This window comes from Ammodytes marinus (genome assembly GCF_949987685.1).
Source record: "Ammodytes marinus genome assembly, chromosome: 16".
In the NCBI taxonomy this organism is placed as follows: Eukaryota; Metazoa; Chordata; class Actinopteri; order Uranoscopiformes; family Ammodytidae; genus Ammodytes; species Ammodytes marinus.
Window position 1 is genome coordinate 12738560 of NC_137220.1, and position 20033 is coordinate 12758592.

The 20033-nt window shown below is 41.4% G+C and overlaps 1 protein-coding gene across 1 annotated transcript in view; it reads left to right on the plus strand.

Moving 5' to 3' along the window:
* Positions 1-822: 822 nt before the first annotated feature.
* The window catches only part of ngfra (nerve growth factor receptor a (TNFR superfamily, member 16)), a 37441-nt gene continuing 18230 nt past the window's right edge, over positions 823-20033 (plus strand). The window contains exons 1-3 of the mRNA XM_080043532.1: positions 823-1249; positions 5545-5707; positions 14833-15195. Of these exons, the coding sequence (XP_079899658.1) occupies positions 1208-1249; positions 5545-5707; positions 14833-15195 (568 nt within the window). The 5' untranslated portion in view covers positions 823-1207. The remainder of the gene's footprint in view (positions 1250-5544; positions 5708-14832; positions 15196-20033) is intronic.

Consider the following 20033-nt stretch of genomic DNA (forward strand, 5'->3'; position numbering starts at 1 on the left):
TGGCTAAGGGCCCCCCTGAGCCCTTGGGCCCCTGGGCCTGTGCCCGGTGTGCCTGTGCAGTAATCCACCCCTGGATAGGTTACACAATTAAGAAAAAACAACGATGGGCCTGTTCATAACTAATTTATATATTTTTTGTAATGTAATGATTATCATGAACTTTTTAAAAAAAACTATTTTGGGGGGCCCCCGGACCATCTCTTTTTCCTTTTTAATTAAAAAAAAAATATATATATATATATAAAAACAATTTTTTTTTGGGGTGCCCCCCCAGGAACTTGGTGCCCTACGCAGTCTGCGTACTCTGCGTATAGGGAGCGGCGGCCCTGCACTTATGCATTGAACTAGTCCGCACGTGAGATTAAAGCATGAGGGAGAGAGTGAAAAAAGTCATGTTGTTGAGTTTATATTCTTAGTTTTGTAATTAAATGCATAAATATAATATAATTGAGAGAAGGGGGAGGTGGGGGGGCGGGGAGGTAGGTGAAGTGATGTGCAGCCTATAATGCAAATATATCAGGTTTGCCATACAAATGTAAATTTTCTTTATCATCGTCACTTTTGCATTGGAACTAGACCGCACAAGAGATTAAAGCAGGATGGGTAAAGGGAGAGAGAGAGAGAGAGAGAGAGAGAGAGAGAGAGAGAGAGAGAGAGAGAGAGAGAGAGAGAGAGAGAGAGAGAGAGAGAGAGAGAGAGAGAGAGAGAGGAGCAGGTTGTATATGGTCGTCTTCGTGTTGCTGCTGCTGCAGGAGTATCAGTGGGTAATTAACTGGCGGGTGGACGTGCCCCCTCACTCTCTCTCTCCTCTCGCCTCCTCCGCAGTGCACTTGCATCTGAGCAGCACTCCGGACAGGACGGTCTCTCCTCCTACTTATACTCTTGTCATCCCTCTTTTTCCTTCTCCTTCATTTTCTTATTTTACTAATCTGTGTGTGGTGCTGAAGGTCCATAGAAGGGGTGCACCACCGATAGACATCTGCCTCCAGTCTGCCCAAAAAAGTCCCGCGCGCTGACTCGTGATGGTGCGGACTCATTGATAAAAATACATAAAAAATAAATAAAAATTCGGTGCCGCCGCTGGAATTAAAATGAGCACTTCTCCCGCCGAGGCTCTATCATCTTCCTGCTCTTCCACATAGCGCTGACTGCCTGCATCCTTCTGCACTTTAGATCTGTTTTGTGTGAGTCCAGCAGGCGACGCAGGATGACTACTACTACCTTATCGCTGGTGATTGTGTGCGCTCTGGTAAGTAGAGTCGAGTACAGTAGTGTGTGCGTGTGTGTGTGCATGCTGAGGTGGTGTTGTCATTCGTTCGTTACTATGCATAGTCTGTTGGTGAGTTTGCAGCCACCTTACGCACTTTGAACTCGATTTGTTTTTGTTTATAGATTTGCCCTCACTGATCTTTTCTATATGGTGGCTTAATTTGTGTGAACATTTTCATTAAGCATGCTGTATGCTATTGCTATAATATTCCTCTAATAATCCAGTTGTGGGACTTTTTTTGCGTGAGTTTTTCTTGATTTTTTAAGCTTTCCGTCTCCCTGCAATGCCTGCAATATTTCATGCAAGGTTTGAATGTGTAGCCTACTACTGCAATGAGTGCTGTGGTGATTCCCTCTTTAAAAAAAAATCACATTAAAGGACCAGTGCACCTAGTTTTTATCCTGGTAAAGATGCTGATGGTGTGTGTAGCTGTAAACAACAACAACTGATTTGCTTTGACTATGTTATATCCTCTCTAGTTTCATGCATACTCTCTCTCTCTCTCTCTTTCTCTCTCTCACACACACACACACACACACACACACACACACACACACACACACACACACACACACACACACACACACACACACACACACACACACACACACACACACACACACACACACACACACACACGCACAGCCCTCTTGGTTTTCGTCCACGTAGGGAAAGTTAGACAGCCTTGATAGTGTCTGGAAAATTGACATTTCTACTTCACATTGGGCTCCATCCAGACATCCAGGAGCAAGCTGCTGACAGGCGCCTTGGCCCAGACTTTAATCGAATTACCGACTAGATGTGATTTATTCTCTTATTTCTAGTAAAAAATTCGGGACATTTGGGTATTGAAATAAGATGAGAAAAAGACCCTGCATCATATGGAAAACAAATTAATTTCGATCAACTCCTATCAACCTGAATAGTGTGCCCGATAGATTATACATGAAACATGAGGCTCTCTCTCTCTCCTGATAATTACGGAGGACGGTGGTGATAAAGCGCAGAACAGAGAGGGCACATCCTCCTTTTCCAGCGCTCTGGTATGTCCACGGCAGCTGGTCTAGTCCGGGCTGTGCATGCAGCAATCAGTCATCATGTGCACAGCCCTGTGTGTGTGTGTGTGTGTGTGTGTGTGTGTGTGTGTGTGTGTGTGTGTGTGAGAGAGAGAGAGGGGGAAACTCTGTTATGACAGCTGGTTTAAAGGGTGGCGACGGTCGGTTGCACTTTGTAGAATTAAATTTAGAAATAAACTCTCAAATTGACCATGAAATTGGGGAGGGTGCAAAGCAAGCAGATCACACAGCTGGGTCGCCTGTACGATTTTGTGTGTGTGTGTGTGTGTGTATGTGTGTGTGTGTGTGTGTGTGTGTGTGTGTGTGTGTGTGTGTGCATGTTCTTGCTGCAGCACACATTTTCCCACTGAATTTGCCATTAATCTGGATTTGAGCTGAGTGATTTTCCAGGGAGATGTCACAGGAAAGGGAGTTGACGCAGCAGACATGAATCCTTCGCCGGTAGATATAAAATAGGGGAATCCTTTTGAGGTTTTTTGAGGGGCTGCTAGGGATCCTAGATCAAGATTTTGCAGATGATAAAAAAACTGTGGCATTAACCCCTTATATAATGCTCAAAGGAACCGATATCTGTGCAGAAAAGTTGAGATAACAGGTTGTAAAGTCATGGAGAAAAATGACACGGAGGAGAAGACAGAAGGGGGGATTATTGAGTAAGAGGAGTGAGAATGAGAGAGAGAGCTGCTGGCTGCTCACTACATCTGTTTCTGAATGAAAGCAGGAACAGCAGGCAGATGACTGTGTGTGTGTGTGTACTTGTACTTGTACAACTGTGTTTGTGAGCACCAATTTGAGTTTGAGACCTTAAGAGGGAGGGAGGACGTTTTTGGAACGTGAAGACATTTGAGCTGTTTGAGGGTTAAGATAAGGTGATAAGGTTCAGGTTAGAATCAGGTCTAGGTTATTAGTTTAAGGGTTGGGGTTGGGTATATGAAGTATAAATGGTTAGGGTAAGGGGCTAGGGAATGCATTATGCCAATGAATGTCCCCACAAGTATAGCTGTTCAAATGTGTGTGTGTGTGTGTGTGTGTGTGTGTGTGTTGGGGGCGATTGAAGAGAAAAGACAAATTGAATCGATGTCTCAGCAAATGTGAAACAAGTGGATATGAGGTTTTGTTTGGTTCCCATAATAAGAGCCACAGGGCCTGATGAGAGTCCTTTGGTGGTGTAATGATTGTCTTTGTTGTGTTAAAAAATGAAGTCTGGATGTGATTTCCTTTCATTTCAACATTGTTGTATATAGAGACACCAGCAGAACGAACCCCTCAGTTCTTTGGCCAGAGGCATTTTGATCAGACAAGAGCTGAGAAAAGGCAATGAGAGAGGAGACGGAGGAAGGTGGGGATAAGTGACAAGTTAGACAGGACTAGAGGGAGAGGTGGATGAAAAGAATGTGAAGCAAACCATGTAAAGAAATAATGATGTGTCAAGAAGAGCGAGAGAGAGAGAAAGAGAGAGAGAGAGAGAGAGACTAAAGAGAATAGAGGTGCACAGAACTTGATTTGGATCCAGGACTTCTTATAGAGAGAGCAAAAAACGAAACAAAAAATACATCCCAGACTGGAAATCACCCCGATCCCCAAGTTGTACTGTGTGGGTGAAGGATCTTATGTTCTTTTTAAAATTAGAAAAAATTAAGTTTTCGCTTCGGGGTCAACCTGACAAATTTGGTTCTACTTGGGGCCCAATTATACAACACTTCGACAAATTGAAAAATCTCTCTGCAGACTTGTAGCTCAGGACCCTCCCCATCCAGCCTTCTGTCCTTTTTAATTTACTATAATAATCACTGTTATTATTATTTTTTATTTATTTTATTTTGACTTTATTCTTAAGTTATCTTTTATTATTATTTATTAACTGACATGTCCTCCTGCACTCAAATGCTTTTTTTTGTTTTGTTTGTGCTCTGTACTTGGGTCACTGTTTGTCATCTAGGGTAGTGTGTATGTTCGCCATGGGGGGTGGGGGGAGGGGGGTTTGGGTGTAAAAAAACAAAAATTTCATTCATTTGTATTCTGCAAGTGTTACATGCACATTGTGTGATATACATTGTATTGTTATACTTTTTCATTCAGAATAAAAAACACTGCTAAAAAAAAAAATACATCCCAATCAATGCATTTGAACTGTTTTGAACTGTTTCTGTATAGGCTGCATGTGTTCAAAAGTATAATAACTTGACTATAATGACTTCGATTCTGGCTAAAGGATGGATTAAATCATGCATTGATGGTGGTTAAAGTTGCAGTTAAGCGGTAGGGAATGTATAATTCCCATCTTAAAAAATCCTCACAAGTAGAGCAAGCAAGCATGCGTGTGTGTGTGTTTGTGCTTGTTACTCTGTGTGTGTGTGTGCTTGTTTTTTCATGTGTGTTTGTGTGCCAACTTTGATCGGAAGCAGAGGTTGATGTTCACAGCTCCTCTCACCTTTAGAAAGTAATTAGGTTGGGCATGTGTATAATGTCGTGGACTCATGATCTCCTGGTAGCTGCCTCGGCTCGGAGCGTGTCATAAGTTTACTATTAGAGGCGATGTGCCTTCGGGGGAAGCTATTAAGGCAGTTTAGACGAACACCGTTTTCAAAGTCAGTCCAATGTAGGGGGAGACAACATGATTTATGATGAATCCTGATAGTAGTGGGATGTATGGCACAGGTTGGACACCTGGCAGTCATTTTCATCAATTTGTTTTGCTGTGTATGTGTAAGTCCCAGTGGCCCATGCACAATGCTGTGTTTACATGTGTTTGAATATGTATGTGTGAATGTTTGGACCCTCTCTGTTTGGGTGTGTGTTAAAGGTGCACTATGTAACTTTGGGTGTGTCAGAGAAGTGAAATAGTTTATTTAAGGTTTATTCCCATAACTGAATAAACAAACTTCCCCTCAAAGAAAAAATTGGATCCCTGGAACAAGTTAGAAAGCTACCTTAAAAGTTACTGTTTCATTATAGTTGTTTACAGAAGCAGGGCCCACAGTTTTGTTTACAAACATATTGTACCCATATGTTTGGTTCTTCCAGTTGCCTCACAGTGATTTTGTTTTGATCTATGATAATATAATTATTCAATACTAAGAATTACAGTAAATATGTTTTAACTAACGGCAGGCTCTGCAAATGTCAACAACTCCCCCCCTTCCCCTGAAACTGGGAGTGCACCTTTAAAGCTGCTTTGATGTCCTGTGTGTGTGACAGGTGGCGTTTGCGTTGGCATCTAAAACGGAGCGGGCGGTGCTAGTCCCCTGTGAAACGGGCCAGTACACCACCGGTGGAGAATGCTGTGAGGAGTGTCCACCCGGGGAGGGAGTGGTGAAGAAATGCGGCGCCACACAAACGGTCTGCGCCCAGTGTTTGGACAGTGAGTGGAGATTTTTATTATTTATTTTTTTGCATCAGAAAACATTCTCTTACACTGAACTCATCAAGAGTTCAAATTGAGATTTTACTGATCAAATCATAGACAAAACATTGGGACCACTTTTTAATAAAGCAGCCTTTTACATATAGGGTTCAAGTTCTAACCAAGGGCTTCAATAATGGTTATTACATCATTAAATAATGTAGTAATATGCCATAACATGAACATCTGGGTTGCCAGGTTTTGAAAAAATCTATTGGATTACCCCCTAAAAAGGGCCTGTGAAGTGACATTTTAACAAGCAGATTTATAATAAAGTAAAAGGAAGTTACTTATTACTAATTTATCTATTAAAACATTGATTAGTTATGACTCCCATGTTGTTTCTTTTGCAGACAATGTCTTCATTTTCAGTTTAAATAACTTATTTCACCTGCTAAGAGTTTGCAATAGACAAATTATCATGATCATGTAAAATAATGTCAATAAAATAATTAAAATGATCTCATATACTGTTCCCACTTCCATCTTTGGTTCAATGTGGAGCCAATGATCTTCTCACATCGTCAGGTCGGAATGTGTTTACAAAGTCATTCATTGGGACAAACTGACCCTTTAATAGACTGGAGGAGTAACTTTTTAACACTGAAAATGCCACAGGTTGACTATGCCAAAACCCTGAAATGTGTCAAACTCCAAAAGGATTAAATAAAATCTTGATACAATCAAACGCAGTGTACACACGTGTAAACTGATGCACAGCTGCAAAACTGTCCGTCATCAGAAGTAAACACACACAGCGCGCGACAACTGATCAATGCAAAGTTCCTGCACATACGTCATCTTTATATATACATCCACTTAATATCCGTTGCCCTTGTTAATAACAGCTTAGGGCCCTGGACTCCAAACAAAAAGAAAATTGAAAGCGAAAAAACAAACCCCCTGTTGAACAATTTGTATGAAGCGTCTGCTTTGCCTCCATCAGTTGTGCCGGGAAAATAAGGGCTGGAATTCATATTATGTTTGATGCTTGTTAAGTGGGTCCAAATGTGTTTTGAGTACAGTTCGGCTCAGGCTGTGAATCATTAGCACTAGCTCTGCGAAACAGAGATTTGGAATGGTGCCAACGCCGCACCATCACGACGAATAATAAGAAAAGGAAAGAAGAAGAAGAGAGATAGAAAAGAGGAGCCGATGTTGCAAACAAAAATGTGTTGTTCTCGTTGAGATGGGTTCTACTGCGTCATGTTCCTGCAGCTGTTTTTGCCCTTTAGTATGTTGCTTTAATGTCAGAGCACTATAAGTAAACGTCAAAAGTATAGGTCACGAGCGTCTCCGCATAGCTCAGGAGAAGCTACATAACATTGCTACGAATTCAATACAGTACACCCCACTCTGCAGTCTTACCTTTGAAAAGCACTTGCACGTTCATTGCGACATAGTTTGAGTTTACTTTGTGACCAGCCACATAAATCCACCTCTCTCCGACACATGTAAACACTGGCAAATGGTGCGGATAAACAAGAACTGCTGAGTATTTTTTTATTTCATTTTTTTTATAACAGAAGAATCACTCTTGCTAAAAGAGCGCAATAGTATGAGCTGGATGTCATTACGAGGGGCATTTTTTAATTCTAGAGGAATGCTCGCAGACTGGAATTGATACGCTGATTATCCTCGAACTCATGTGAACTTCTTTGCACAACAGATGCTTATCTCTGTTATGTGTTATATGTTATTATGAATCCAAAGTCTGGGGGATTTTTTTACCCCTTTGAAGTTTTTTATTTTTTTGTTTAATCCTTCGCCTGGAGGAACTCATGAGCTGCAGCAATGGAAGCCAGTGCCACGGAGTGATAAAAAAGATTGAAAGAAATAAAGCATTGTGAATCAATTTCACATCAACCAACTCTCAAACAAAGTCAATGATAGAAAAGGTAGTAGCATGAAATTGTAAAAAAGAAAAAAAAAGGTACTGGTGCCAAACACAAAAGAGAAAGGAAATGAGGAATTCTGAGTAATAACAAATACACTGTCACAGTTTTGTGGAGCTGATAGGCTTCATCGACTTTGTGTCTACTCGTTTGGCGATTGGCTTGAATGTAACCGACATCCATTTATATGAAAACAGTTACGCACCATAGCTTTAAAAAAAATCCAGTCTCAGTACTACAGGGAGAGTGAGTAAGCGGGATAATAAACAGTCATCATGAAATGCTGCATGAAATGATGGACTAGAGTATAGGAAATTGGTCCAGTGGAGTCTGTAGAGAAACATGTTGCAGCATCACAAGAATCTGGACTTTCATCTTTGACGTCACAAGGAAGGAGTTGTGCTTCCCGCGTCATATTCCTATTTGATATTCCTGCTGTAAACATTGGCCGGTTTCTACATTCACTCCCTTACCCACTTCTTCACACTAGCAAATCCCACCCAACTCTTGTCGTGTCTATTTTTTTTTCTCTCTCCTCTCAGTCAGCACCCCCCCCTCTCCCCTCCCACTCACTATAGCTATGACTCATCGTCTGTATTAGCGGATAAAACGGTATTAGAGTGACAAGCACCAAAGGCCACGATCTTGCTCATCAATCATGCATACTGTTACATCAGTTCATCTTTACTCATTTGATCCAGCTAATTAAACCACATTGAAAAGCCCTTTTGTGCCTCTTAACAGTGAACAATTACCTTGCTATGCAGTGCAGGAACAGGCATTCACCGCCGATAAACACTTCACAATTAGGCTCCAATACCCCGAGGGAGGTTGCACTTAATTTCCGGTGCCAATGCATTTTCATTGGGTTTCAATATTGTTTTTTTTGTTTCAGCTGATAAAATGTTAATGCACCTGTGAGAGGCACTGACGGGTTAGCACACACACACGCACTAAAATAAAGGCTGAGTGGGGATTTTTACCTTACCTGAAAAAAAACTAAAAGCTATAAATACGCCTTTTGCTAAAGTGCAAACATTTATGAATAATTTAAGAGCCAAATTCGACGCATCCATTTCCTGTTTCATGGTAAATATGGGTGAATCCTTATTTACCGCGACCCCCCTCCTTCATTGCCCACTTCCTGTCTGAGTAACCCCCCCGCCTCCCACACACACACACACACACACACACACACACACACACACACACACACACACACACACACACACACACACACACACACACACACACACACACACACACACACACACACACACACACACACACACACACACACACACACACACACACACACACACACACACACACACACACACACACACACACACACACACACACACACACACACACACACACACACACACAATTTCTTTATGGCCTCTCTCGATCCCTGCTTGGGACGAGTGCCAGCGTCAGCAGCGTTGAAATATTTATCAGTCTCGTCCACTTTTCTGTGCCGCCATGGGAGCCAGCCAGCAGGACAACCCGAGCTGCCTTTACTTAGATCTTCAGTCAGTTATGCAGGGGCAAGTTTTTTCTGAATGGTTCACTGGAAAAGACAAAAGAGCAGGAGCCCTTACGAGTTAGTGTAAAGGCCTGACTGGCTCAGGGATCACTGGGGGATTAAAGGGAGGGAGGAAAGTAGAATCACAGACTAGTAGTCTGGAGAAGACTTAGACAGAGACTCATAGAACTAAAAAAATTCTATGTACAGATCTTAAAAATTTATTTTTCGGCACGTTTTGAAGAACAAGATGTATCATAAATGGAACAATTAACAACATTTGAAAAAATCTTTCTTTTATAACCTTCATCATAATAGTTTTATTAATGATTATTGAAAGTTAATTGATGTAGGTGCTTTAGAAAATTAGATTTTTGGATCAAAAACTAATTTTGAGAGAATTGCCTTTAAAGATGGTTGTATAGCAGTACCAGCAGACGCAAACAGCCAAGAATTTATAGCAGAATAAACGCCTAATTGGTTCTGTCACACAGCATCAAGAATGGCCTCCATCCTTGTTGGATCATGAGGGATGTAGAAAGGGGGAAATGGGAGCTTCTTCCCTGCATGGCACGCTATAACGAGGCTCTGCACAGGATATACAAGAGCAACTGTTGACTGTTAAATTCGCAATAAACTTTCCCCTTTGGTCTCCTAATAATAGCTTGGGAAATATATCCTAAATCACCTGTTTCAAATCAAGAGAGAAGCAACAGTAATTGGACCAATGAAGCAGGGCGATAATTACACACAGATATGTAGCATGTGCAAAAAGAAAAAAAAAGAAAGCCGGCTCCGTCAAGGCAGCTTTACCAAATGCTACAATCTATCCAAACTAGGGTCTGGAGAAAGATGTTTCCGTGCGTTGAAAGACATGGACACGCTGAGATATGTCCTCGTCCTTCGCTAAAAGCTTACACCTAAAGTGCTGATTGTGGGGATCATCGGGCAGTTTTCAAGGCCATCCCCAGCTACATTATTGATGACAGTAATGGGGCCGAAACACATCAGTGTGTTTGCGGGGGAGGGGTGGAGAAGCGGAGGGGGGGCTGAAGTGGCACATTTTTTTTAAGTGCACCATCCTTCCTGGTACACCGCATGGTACATCTGCCTTCACCACTGGCCGGACATGAAAAGTGATTGCCGAGATTATTAAAGAAGACACTCTCCACTTGACTTCTTCATGGCCTTTCACTTTCTTTATTTAGCGCCCCACGGATGTAAGCCCCAACACTTAAATTAGACACGCACAAACTAAACAAACACACACACACACACACAAACACACATACATACACACACACACATTCCGCTCTTTACACTTTGTGCATATGGTCGCGTTTAGACGTGTTTGTTTACACACAATGACTGGAAAGGCGGCTCTCATGCATTCATGGTAAAATTAGCAAGGAAGCCTGTGCGCTGGGCTGGCTGGCTGGCTGGGGGATAATTGAAATGAATGAGGAGAGGGATCTCTACCGGTTCGGCCCAAAATGCAAAGAAAAACAAAGGCTTCAGGCTCCACAAATTCAAATAATCGTTTACCGCAGAGGGGGCTGTTTTTTGTCCTGGCCGCCCTGGCTCTGGTTCAGACAGTGTCGCTATACCTCACTTTCTCTGCCTCCAGATAGTAATAAGAGCAAGGGGGTGATGACAGATAGAGAGATGGAGAGAAAAAAGCCTGCAGTATTTTGATGGCGAACGAGTCTATCCAAGAAAGGAACCTGAACTCCCTGCTGCCCCATTTCCTCCTGACCCCTTCCCCTTCCCAGTCGTACATCAGCGTTTCCTCCACTCTCACAACTCTAAATCATGATTTTTAGACTCAGGGTTGGCTTGGACTCGACCAGACCACCCTCAGAGACTGTTTCTGAATTAGCCATATCATAGGCGTAGATTTTTTTGGGGGGGGAGGGGGGATATGCCCCCCTCAATAGTTAGAAAAGGTACATTTGTCCCCCTGAACAAAAAATATGAAAGACAACCACCTCCTCCCCAAAAGAGGTAAGAAATAACAGTTCAAGGAGTTGATACATGTATCTACCTTTCTAACCTGTATCTACTGGATATATTTCACAACCATTTCAGATACCCCCTGAAGTGGACCATACCATTATCATTGTGTTGTTGGGGTATACCTGAATGTTGTCTTTTTCCTTTATATGAATAGACATTTCCACCAGATATCGATGCAGAAAAGACAGAAATTGGTGCAGAACAATTGTAACAATTTCTCTTAATTCAATGTGTCTTACCTAAATTTGAAACGAAAACCTCTGCGCATGAGCAAGATACATTTTTATGTAAAACTGAGCTAGCCCTCCTTCTCGCAGAGCTTGTTTATTTCCCCTATACCCCTCTGTGTATATGGTTACCTTTTGTTTGCCCCGCTCAGCGTTTGCCTCTGTTATGTGACAGCCTAGATTCATCGGCGGATCCTAAGCCGTGCCGCTGTTTACAAGGTGCTAAGGGTTCAGGCTGTGCCAGTGTTTACACAGCCAGAGACGCTTACCAAGCTAAAGCAAGTGCTGGGACATTGCTGCAGGGCTATTCACACTCACTGACAATATGATGTTGCTCTACACGACACCCACTAAGCACTTTGCTCAAGAACAACGCACTCGCGCATGCATGCACACACACGCCCACCGATCACACAGAGATTCAGACATATGCAGATAAGTGTTGTGCAAGAAGTCCCACACACCCACGTGGCTTTATTTACAGTGAGACCCAGTCCCACTGATTTACTGCATGTCACCCAAAGTATTCAAGGCCAGACACTGCAAGTGAAAAGGTTAACCTAAAAATATCATCATGACACTTTGCCAGTTGATTACTTACATTGAAACAAGGATTTATTTTGTGTTAATAAATATGCAAATTTGGCAATATCTAACTAATTATGTATAGATGTGCATCTCTTAACAAAATAAAGACCTAATTGTTCCTTTTGGACCTTTAATTTAGACTAGTATGAAGGAAGACATGTCATGGACGCAAAACATCTCAATATAAAAAACGCCTGCTGTGTCTCGCCACCGAGGTTAGTCATTTTGTGAAACAGGGGCTCTCTGGTCGAACGGATAGTAAAAGTCTACTCCTGCTGCTCCCTGCCACCCCCTTTATGTATTTTTTATGCAGCAGGGAGTTAAAACGTCATACATTTCTGTCTGAGCTGCAGCCCTTGCAAGGTGACCGCTCTCATGTTAAGCACGCCATGAAAAAAAAGTTTTGGGGAGAACAGTGAAGGTGTTTAGCCTCTCTTCTCTATACACTCCCGTCTCATCCAAACACACTCGTCAGACACACACTCACACACACACACACCGTCCCCCGCTCTGCTTGCCATGCATAATTCAGCAGGCATCCAATTATATCTGAAAATAATTCTATATTAACATGCAATATTAATAGATTACCTTGTGCCAATAGGTACTCACCGAGTAAAAATAAGCTGTCTTGAGGTCATAAACTCTCCCGAAATAGCATAGTCCTGACGCAAACGTTCCTGGAGAGCAAAGCTGAAGTGTTCAAAGTAATTGAGGAAATTAATCAGTGCTGCTTTTGGCTCATTCTGTTAAACAGTCTTCTCCACAACTCAGCTGCTATCTCTTTCTATATCACAACCCTTAAGAAACAAGCAATATAATGCAGAAAAAAAGCATTGATTATTAGGTCAATGTGCTGAACAGCATTTGGTTGAATTGAGCTGACCTGTTCAAACCTTGTGAATATTTAGTTGCTACTTTTTCATCCATGCTAGAACGTTAGCACTCAAGAGATGTTAATGTCTGTGGGAACACTACTTTGGTCAAGACTGAAATAGGTAAACAACTATGAGATGGAGTACAACAACCACATTTTTAAACACAATCGTGCTCTCCGGATATCAAGTTGAAATGTGTATACTACTTCTATTGAAAACGAGTTTACAAATTGGCCTACTTGCAAAACTAATGAGATTTCCATCCCCTGTATGCCTACTGTGTTTTATGTTAATTAGCAAGTGTTAGCATTTAAAAACACCAAACTAAGCTAGTGAAAATGATAGTTATTTTACATGCCAAACATCAGCATGTTAGTATTGCCTTAGTCAAGCCTTGCAGCGCTATTTAAATTAACTTTAGCTAATTGCAACAGGGTTGATATATTCACGTTGGGTGATTAATCTTTAAAATGATGAAGATAATATGAATGTGAGATCTGGTTTATCTGAAAGACCTTTTAAACACCAATACAAACCAAATCAAATTTGAGTGTACATTCATAGGCCTATAGTTCAAATTGAGATGTTAGAGTGACAGCACTGATGGTTGTTAGTGTAGCACTGTCTATTTCCCAAAAATAGCAACTTCAAAGCAACTTCAAGACACGGCTAGATATTTTGGGAAAATACAATTATTTGCTATCTTTATTTCTATGCATTTAGGATACAGACAAGGTTTTTTTTTATCAGCCCTCTCATCTAAATCTCAGCAAGGAGCAAGTTACACTGTAGAAAAACTTTGTTTATGGAGAAAGTTCATTTTTCAAAACTGCAAAAGTCAAATAAGGTGACACAGTAAACAAACAAACTCTCCAGGCTCTTTATCTTCATCTCAACCCAATAACAAGCACACACTCATTTTGCTCAAGCCTAACATAAGTGTCTCATTTTATCAGGATGCCTTGTGGAACGCTCTTGCAAAGCCCCCTTTCAAATACTAGTTTTTTTTTCCATATCATCTGTGCATCAGTGTCAGCGTATCGATGCACCTGCACTTCACTGACTGAGACACAAACACATTGAGGTCGATATGGTAAAGAGCGCAGCAGGCTTTTGACTCTCTCCACAACAAGAGCACCTTACTTGTCCCGGAGCACAAATCACTAAGAGCCCAGTCAGTGGATCAATGCGTCCTACCCATCTAATGAATGTGCAGTAAACATGATTAATGTCATTAGACTCTTTGTTTATCTCCTCCTATTTCCTGCTCTCTCTATTGCCTATATAACCTCCTTTTGGTCCCGTCTCTCATTTCCTTCCATCTCAATTTTCTGTATTGTGTTTTTTTGACCTGTCCTCTGGTCTCCAGGTTTAGACTAGGGGTGGCACAATAAAAGAATAAAAACAGGATGTTTTGCAAAGAGGATGTGTCCTATTTGTGCAATGCAAGTAAAAAGTATATTTTCCTTAAAAAAATAAATAATGTAGATTGATTCCGGTTATGTTTTATTGCTATTTTTTTAAAGTTTAAAACATGTTTTGGAGAAGTACTGATATGATCCTTTTAGCTAACTTCCTGTCGGGGATTGCAGTTATCAGTCCCCTCCCTCGTCCCTACCTCATCACAACGTGAACACGCAGCCATCTTCGTCAGATAGTGCCACCATGGAGAGCAGCAAGTCATCGTTCACATGCACAGAGCTCTGCCTCTTAATAGCGGTCTGTCTCCTGATTGGATATAAAAAATTAGCGGGATACTCGAAATGTTATCTGGCAACTCCACTGTGCATACTGTTAAAGTGCTTGCTGTATGAATATATCGTGATTTAACATGTATATTAACAAAACAATGTCGCTTACTTCTCCTTTAATGATCATGAGAATATCGCAATTATTATGGCCAGGATAATCATGACATGAACGTTTTTAAATATCGTCCAATCCCTAATAGGTGAGACCTACTCGGAGAACTACAGTCTGACGGAGAAGTGCAGCGTGTGTACCGAGTGCACCGGCCTGATGCGGATGGAGACGCCGTGCACCGACTCCAACAATGCCATCTGCATCTGCAACTACAACTACTTCTTCAGCGACATGTCCATGCAGTGCGAGCCGTGTACCGTGTGCCCCGCGGGCCATGGCGTGATTGATCACTGCGGACACAACCACGACACGCAGTGTGAGGAGTGTATAGACGACACATACTCCGACCGGGAGAGCTACCTCGACCCCTGTCTGCCCTGCACCATCTGTGACGAGGACACAGAGACGGAGATTGAAGTGTGCACGCCAATAAGCGACTCTGTCTGCCATGGTAAGTCATAAAACATACACACACACACACACACACACACACGCTCAGTTCGCTAACTTCGCTAATCTTTCTCATCCCACACTAAAGAAAAAGAAGGACCTATCTTGAGTTGACATTTAGTTTTGGTCCATTATTCACTCTTAAGACTTGATTTATTAGGCTAAAAACAAAAGTTCAAAAGTGAACTTGTTTTGGTGACTGTCAATGTGCATTATCAACATGTCAGACATCAGTTCAACTAGAACTGATAAGTCTATTGATTGGTGTTGGCACTTTTTTTTGGCAATTCATCAATCATGGCAGTATTTATCCTAGCAACAATCTAAAAAAATCTCAGGTCTCAATAGATTTACGGCTTTTTGGTTAATGTCTGTGAGGATTTTGGGTTATAAGCTTTGTGTTGGACGAAATGAGGGGTTTGGAATTTCTCGCCATGGGTTTAGGAAATTGAGATAAAGGGAAAATTGTTTCATTACTATTTACATATGAACAGAAATTGCAGCCCAAACTAAAATGTAATTAATTGTGGTGTCTGACAGCAAATTATGATGCACACAATGAATATCATGGGTTTGTTTATTTTCTCCCATGGTCACAAAGAGCTCACAAAGGAACAGGTGGTTATTAGCATAATCATTTGAGACTGCAGCTAGACCTAACTATTTCTCTAGTAGTGACTGACATGCATAAACAGGACAAAGGCAAGCGACTTTCTGAACAGACTTGGAGCCTTTTATATCTACATTGCTGGATGGTGCCATCTTTATTCACTATAGCTTCTTGTCCTTGAAGGCCACCGTAGCCTCTGTAAATTCTCACAACGGGAGGGGTTAGCAATGGAGCTTTGCAATCTACAACAAAACTAGATGACGCTAAAATACTCCTATTTGTACATCTGTACCTATAACCAAGGGGGAAACAAGTTGACCAACTCACATATGTATTAGCTATAGTCGAATACAATTCCTATAGGACCTATTGTTTTTAAAATGTAATTGGAAGCAAGGACCCTCCTTATCAAATGTTATGGTTGTTTTGTGACTCAAGTGGCAGTGTTCACCAAGCAAATACATCCTGCACCAACCGGGTTAGGTGTGAAAGCATCTCTACAAAAGAGAGCAATTACAGACAACACACTTCCAGGAATTTCAAAGCTGTGTTGTGACCACCATATATGTCTCAAGTTAAAAGCTTTAGCAGCGAAAGGTCAGAGAATGCTCAAATGTCAACACAGAGACGATGAATAGTCTGCTCACCGACAAAGCAACATGCGAGGAGCAGAGTCGGGCTCCTTGTATCCATGAGTGAAGGGCAGCTTGTAACCTAGGAAGCTGTACATTCTCTGCAGGCCAGGAGAGTTGTGTGAAGCGGATAGGCTTAATCAACTTTGTGTCAACTCCTTTGGCGATTGGCTTGAATGTAACTAACATTCATTTATTTAAACAAAGTTTTCGCACTATAGCTTTAAAGTATCAGGAAGTAAAGCTCAACATCTCCAGCACCCACAAACAAAAACAAAAACAAGGTTTTCCCGACAACAGATCTTGATATTCGAAGTTTGTGGTCACTGTCTGTTCCTGGGAAATGCTCTCTTCCTTCCACGTGGGTTTATTTAAAATGCAAACTTCAGTGCAAAGAGGCACTTTAGTTGAGCGATGATTAAATGGTTCTAAGAAAAGCACTTAATAGCAGGAGCACTTTTAAATTGCAGAGCCTTTTCATCTATCCCATGTGTGCATTACCACTTTTAAATCAACATTTTAATGACAACTTTTGATATGGATGTCGGGATTTATTCAGGGATGAGTTGCAATATTTTTTTTATTCAGAAGGCCATCTTTCACAATCTCAGATTCTGGTAAGAATTTGGATCTACCAAATTCATGAACCTTTTTAAAAATCTGTCAACAACCAATTGTAGTAAAGTGGATGACCAGGAACCAAATGCAGGGTGTGATTTTCTCTTTTAGGCAAGGCAAGGCAAGGCAAGTTTATTTATATAGCACAATTCAAACACAAGGCCACTCAAAGTGCTTTACAGGGGCAAGATTAAAATACATAAAACACATTAGAAGACATTTAAAAGCGAATGAAAAGAAGTAAAACATTTAAATAAAATAAAAAGTACAGGTTAAAATGGAAACAGAAAAGTCTTCAGACTCGATTTAAAAGAACTGAGGGTTGCAGCAGACCTCAAGTTTTCTGGGAGTTTGTTCCAGATATTTGGTGCATAAAAACTAAAAGCTGCTTCTCCTCGTTTAGTCCTAACTCTTGGGACTGTAAGTAAACCTGTCCCAGACGACCTAAGGGCTCTGGACGGTTCATAACGTATCAGCAGATCAGTAATGTATTTTGGCGCTAAACCATTTAGTGCTTTATAAACCAACATCAGTATTTTGAAATCAATTCTTTGAGTGACAGGAAGCCAGTGTAAAGACCTCAAAACTGGGGTAATGTGATCCACTTTTTTGGTCCTAGTGAGGACTCGAGCAGCAGCGTTCTGAATTAGCTGAAGCTGTCTGATAGATTTTTTTGGAAGGCCTGCAAGGACACTGTTACAGTAGTCAAGTCTACTAAAGATAAATGCATGGACAAGTTTTTCTAAATCTTGCTGAGACATAAGTCCTTTAATTCTTGATATATTTTTAAGGTGGTAGTATGCTGACTTATTAATTGATTTAATGTGTTTCTTGAAATTCAAGTCGGAGTCTATGACAACACCAAGATTTCTGGCTTGGTGTGTGGTTTCTATCATAACAGATGTAAGCTGTGCGCTGACTTTTAATTGTTAATCTTTGGCACCAAAGACAATTACTTCAGTTTTGTCGTTGTTTAATTGAAGGAAATTTTGGCACATCCAATCATTGATTTGTTCAATGCACTTACTCAGTGCTTGTATCGGACTGTAGTCTCCTGGTGATATGGTTATGTAAATTTGTGTGTCGTCTGCATAATTATGGTAGCATAATTTGTTCTTATTCATAATCTGAGCTAGTGGGAGCATGTAGATGTTAAACAGAAGAGGCCCAAGAATGGAACCTTGGGGGACCCCGCATTCAATATGTGTCCGCTCAGATGTGAAATTGCCTATTGACACATAGTAGTCTCTGTCCTTTAAGTAGGATTCAAACCAGTTTAGTACAGTTCCAGAGAGTCCAACCCAGTTTGCTAGTCGATCTAGTAATATGCTGTGGTCAACTGTGTCAAAAGTGGCACTGAGATCCAGTAAAACTAAAACAGAACTTTTGCCACTGTCTGTGCTTAAGTGGATGTCATTGAGGACCTTAACCAGAGCAGTCTCAGTGCTGTGGTGTTGTCGAAATCCTGACTGGAAAACATCAAAGCAGTTGTTCATTGCTAAGTAGTTATTTAGCTGTTGATAAACAGCTTTTTCAATGATTTTGCTTAAAAATGGTAGGTTAGATATGGGCCTATAATTGTTCATGAGCGATGTATCTAGATTGTTCTTTTTTAGGAGTGGCTTGATGACTGCTGTTTTCAGGGCCTGTGGGAATACACCTGTCCGAAGGGACATGTTGACAATTTGTAGAACATCTGAGGCCATACAGCTAAAAACAGTTTTAAAGAAGCCTGTGGGAAGAATGTCAAGGCAACAGGAGGAGGAGTTCAGGTGTTATATAATGGTGTTGTATAATGTTTTAATAGACTGTTATTGTAGTGCAGTTGGGCAGCAGAGAAATGGACTAGGGGAAAAAAAAGGATCAGGAAAGGTAGATGAGGTGGAGGGGAAAGGCTAATATTATTGACGCTGACCTTTCCTTTTCTGTGAACCTAAACACAATCAAAGGAGCTAGCATTTTGATCTCTATCATTAATTGGTCATCACCATAGTAATATTGAAAACAAACAAGACCTTTACAAGAGAGGCTTCTGCTTGGCTCGAGTTGGTACTTTAAATCATGTGTCACCACCAGGTTCAATTTTGCAAGAAATTTCTCAGTTTTAGTTACAACAAGGAGAAGGTGCTTAGGTGATGTTCTTCCAACAGAAATGTAGTGTTGGTTTATAACCAAACTCTTGTAAGCATTGTCACTGTGAGCATATTAGCAATTGGCAATAAAGCAATGACATGAGGAATAAATGATCTCAGCAGTATTCAATGTTCCTAAATCATGCAACAAGTCTGATGTTGAAAGTTCTGCAGAAGATAGCAGCCATGGAAGGAGGTTTGTGCACCAGATTTCACATGGTGATATTCTAGAAACTACTACTCTCCAGCTTCAACGTCTGCCTTATAGTTCAGACCCTGGAGTCCACATACATCTTAATCAAGACTTACAACGAGTGTATAATAGTGTAATAGAGAAAAGACTTTACACTGTTTCTCAGCAATGATGGCGGAAGCCATGCCCAACATGAAAGACTGTAACTCAGGGCCGTAACGTGAGAGCAGTGACAGCCATCAAACCAAACTGTCCCCCCTATGCCACCTTAAACACTCCAGAATATCTACTGTATTCAGGACATTATCTGCCACACAATACAGCCTTTTGCTGCCCCATTGAGCGCCCACCCATGCAGCAGGCCTCACCTTTGACCCCCCCCCCCCCCTCCCCTCCCCTCCCCCCCTTGTCCTGGCCAATAGTTTTGTAAGTGGCGCTATAGCGACTGGAGATGGCACGATTAAGTGACCTTGTGGGACAAGCCGTTTGAAAGGAGAGCCCTGTCATATAGGACCAGTGGGCCTGTGGGCGACGGCTGTACTCATGCATATGCTGGTGATGGTGTTTCAAAGGCCTTCCATGGTGGTCTGTGTGGTAAGACTTTGCATTAAGATATGTTTTTTATGCAGCAAACAGTAAGCTGCCACAGTGGAA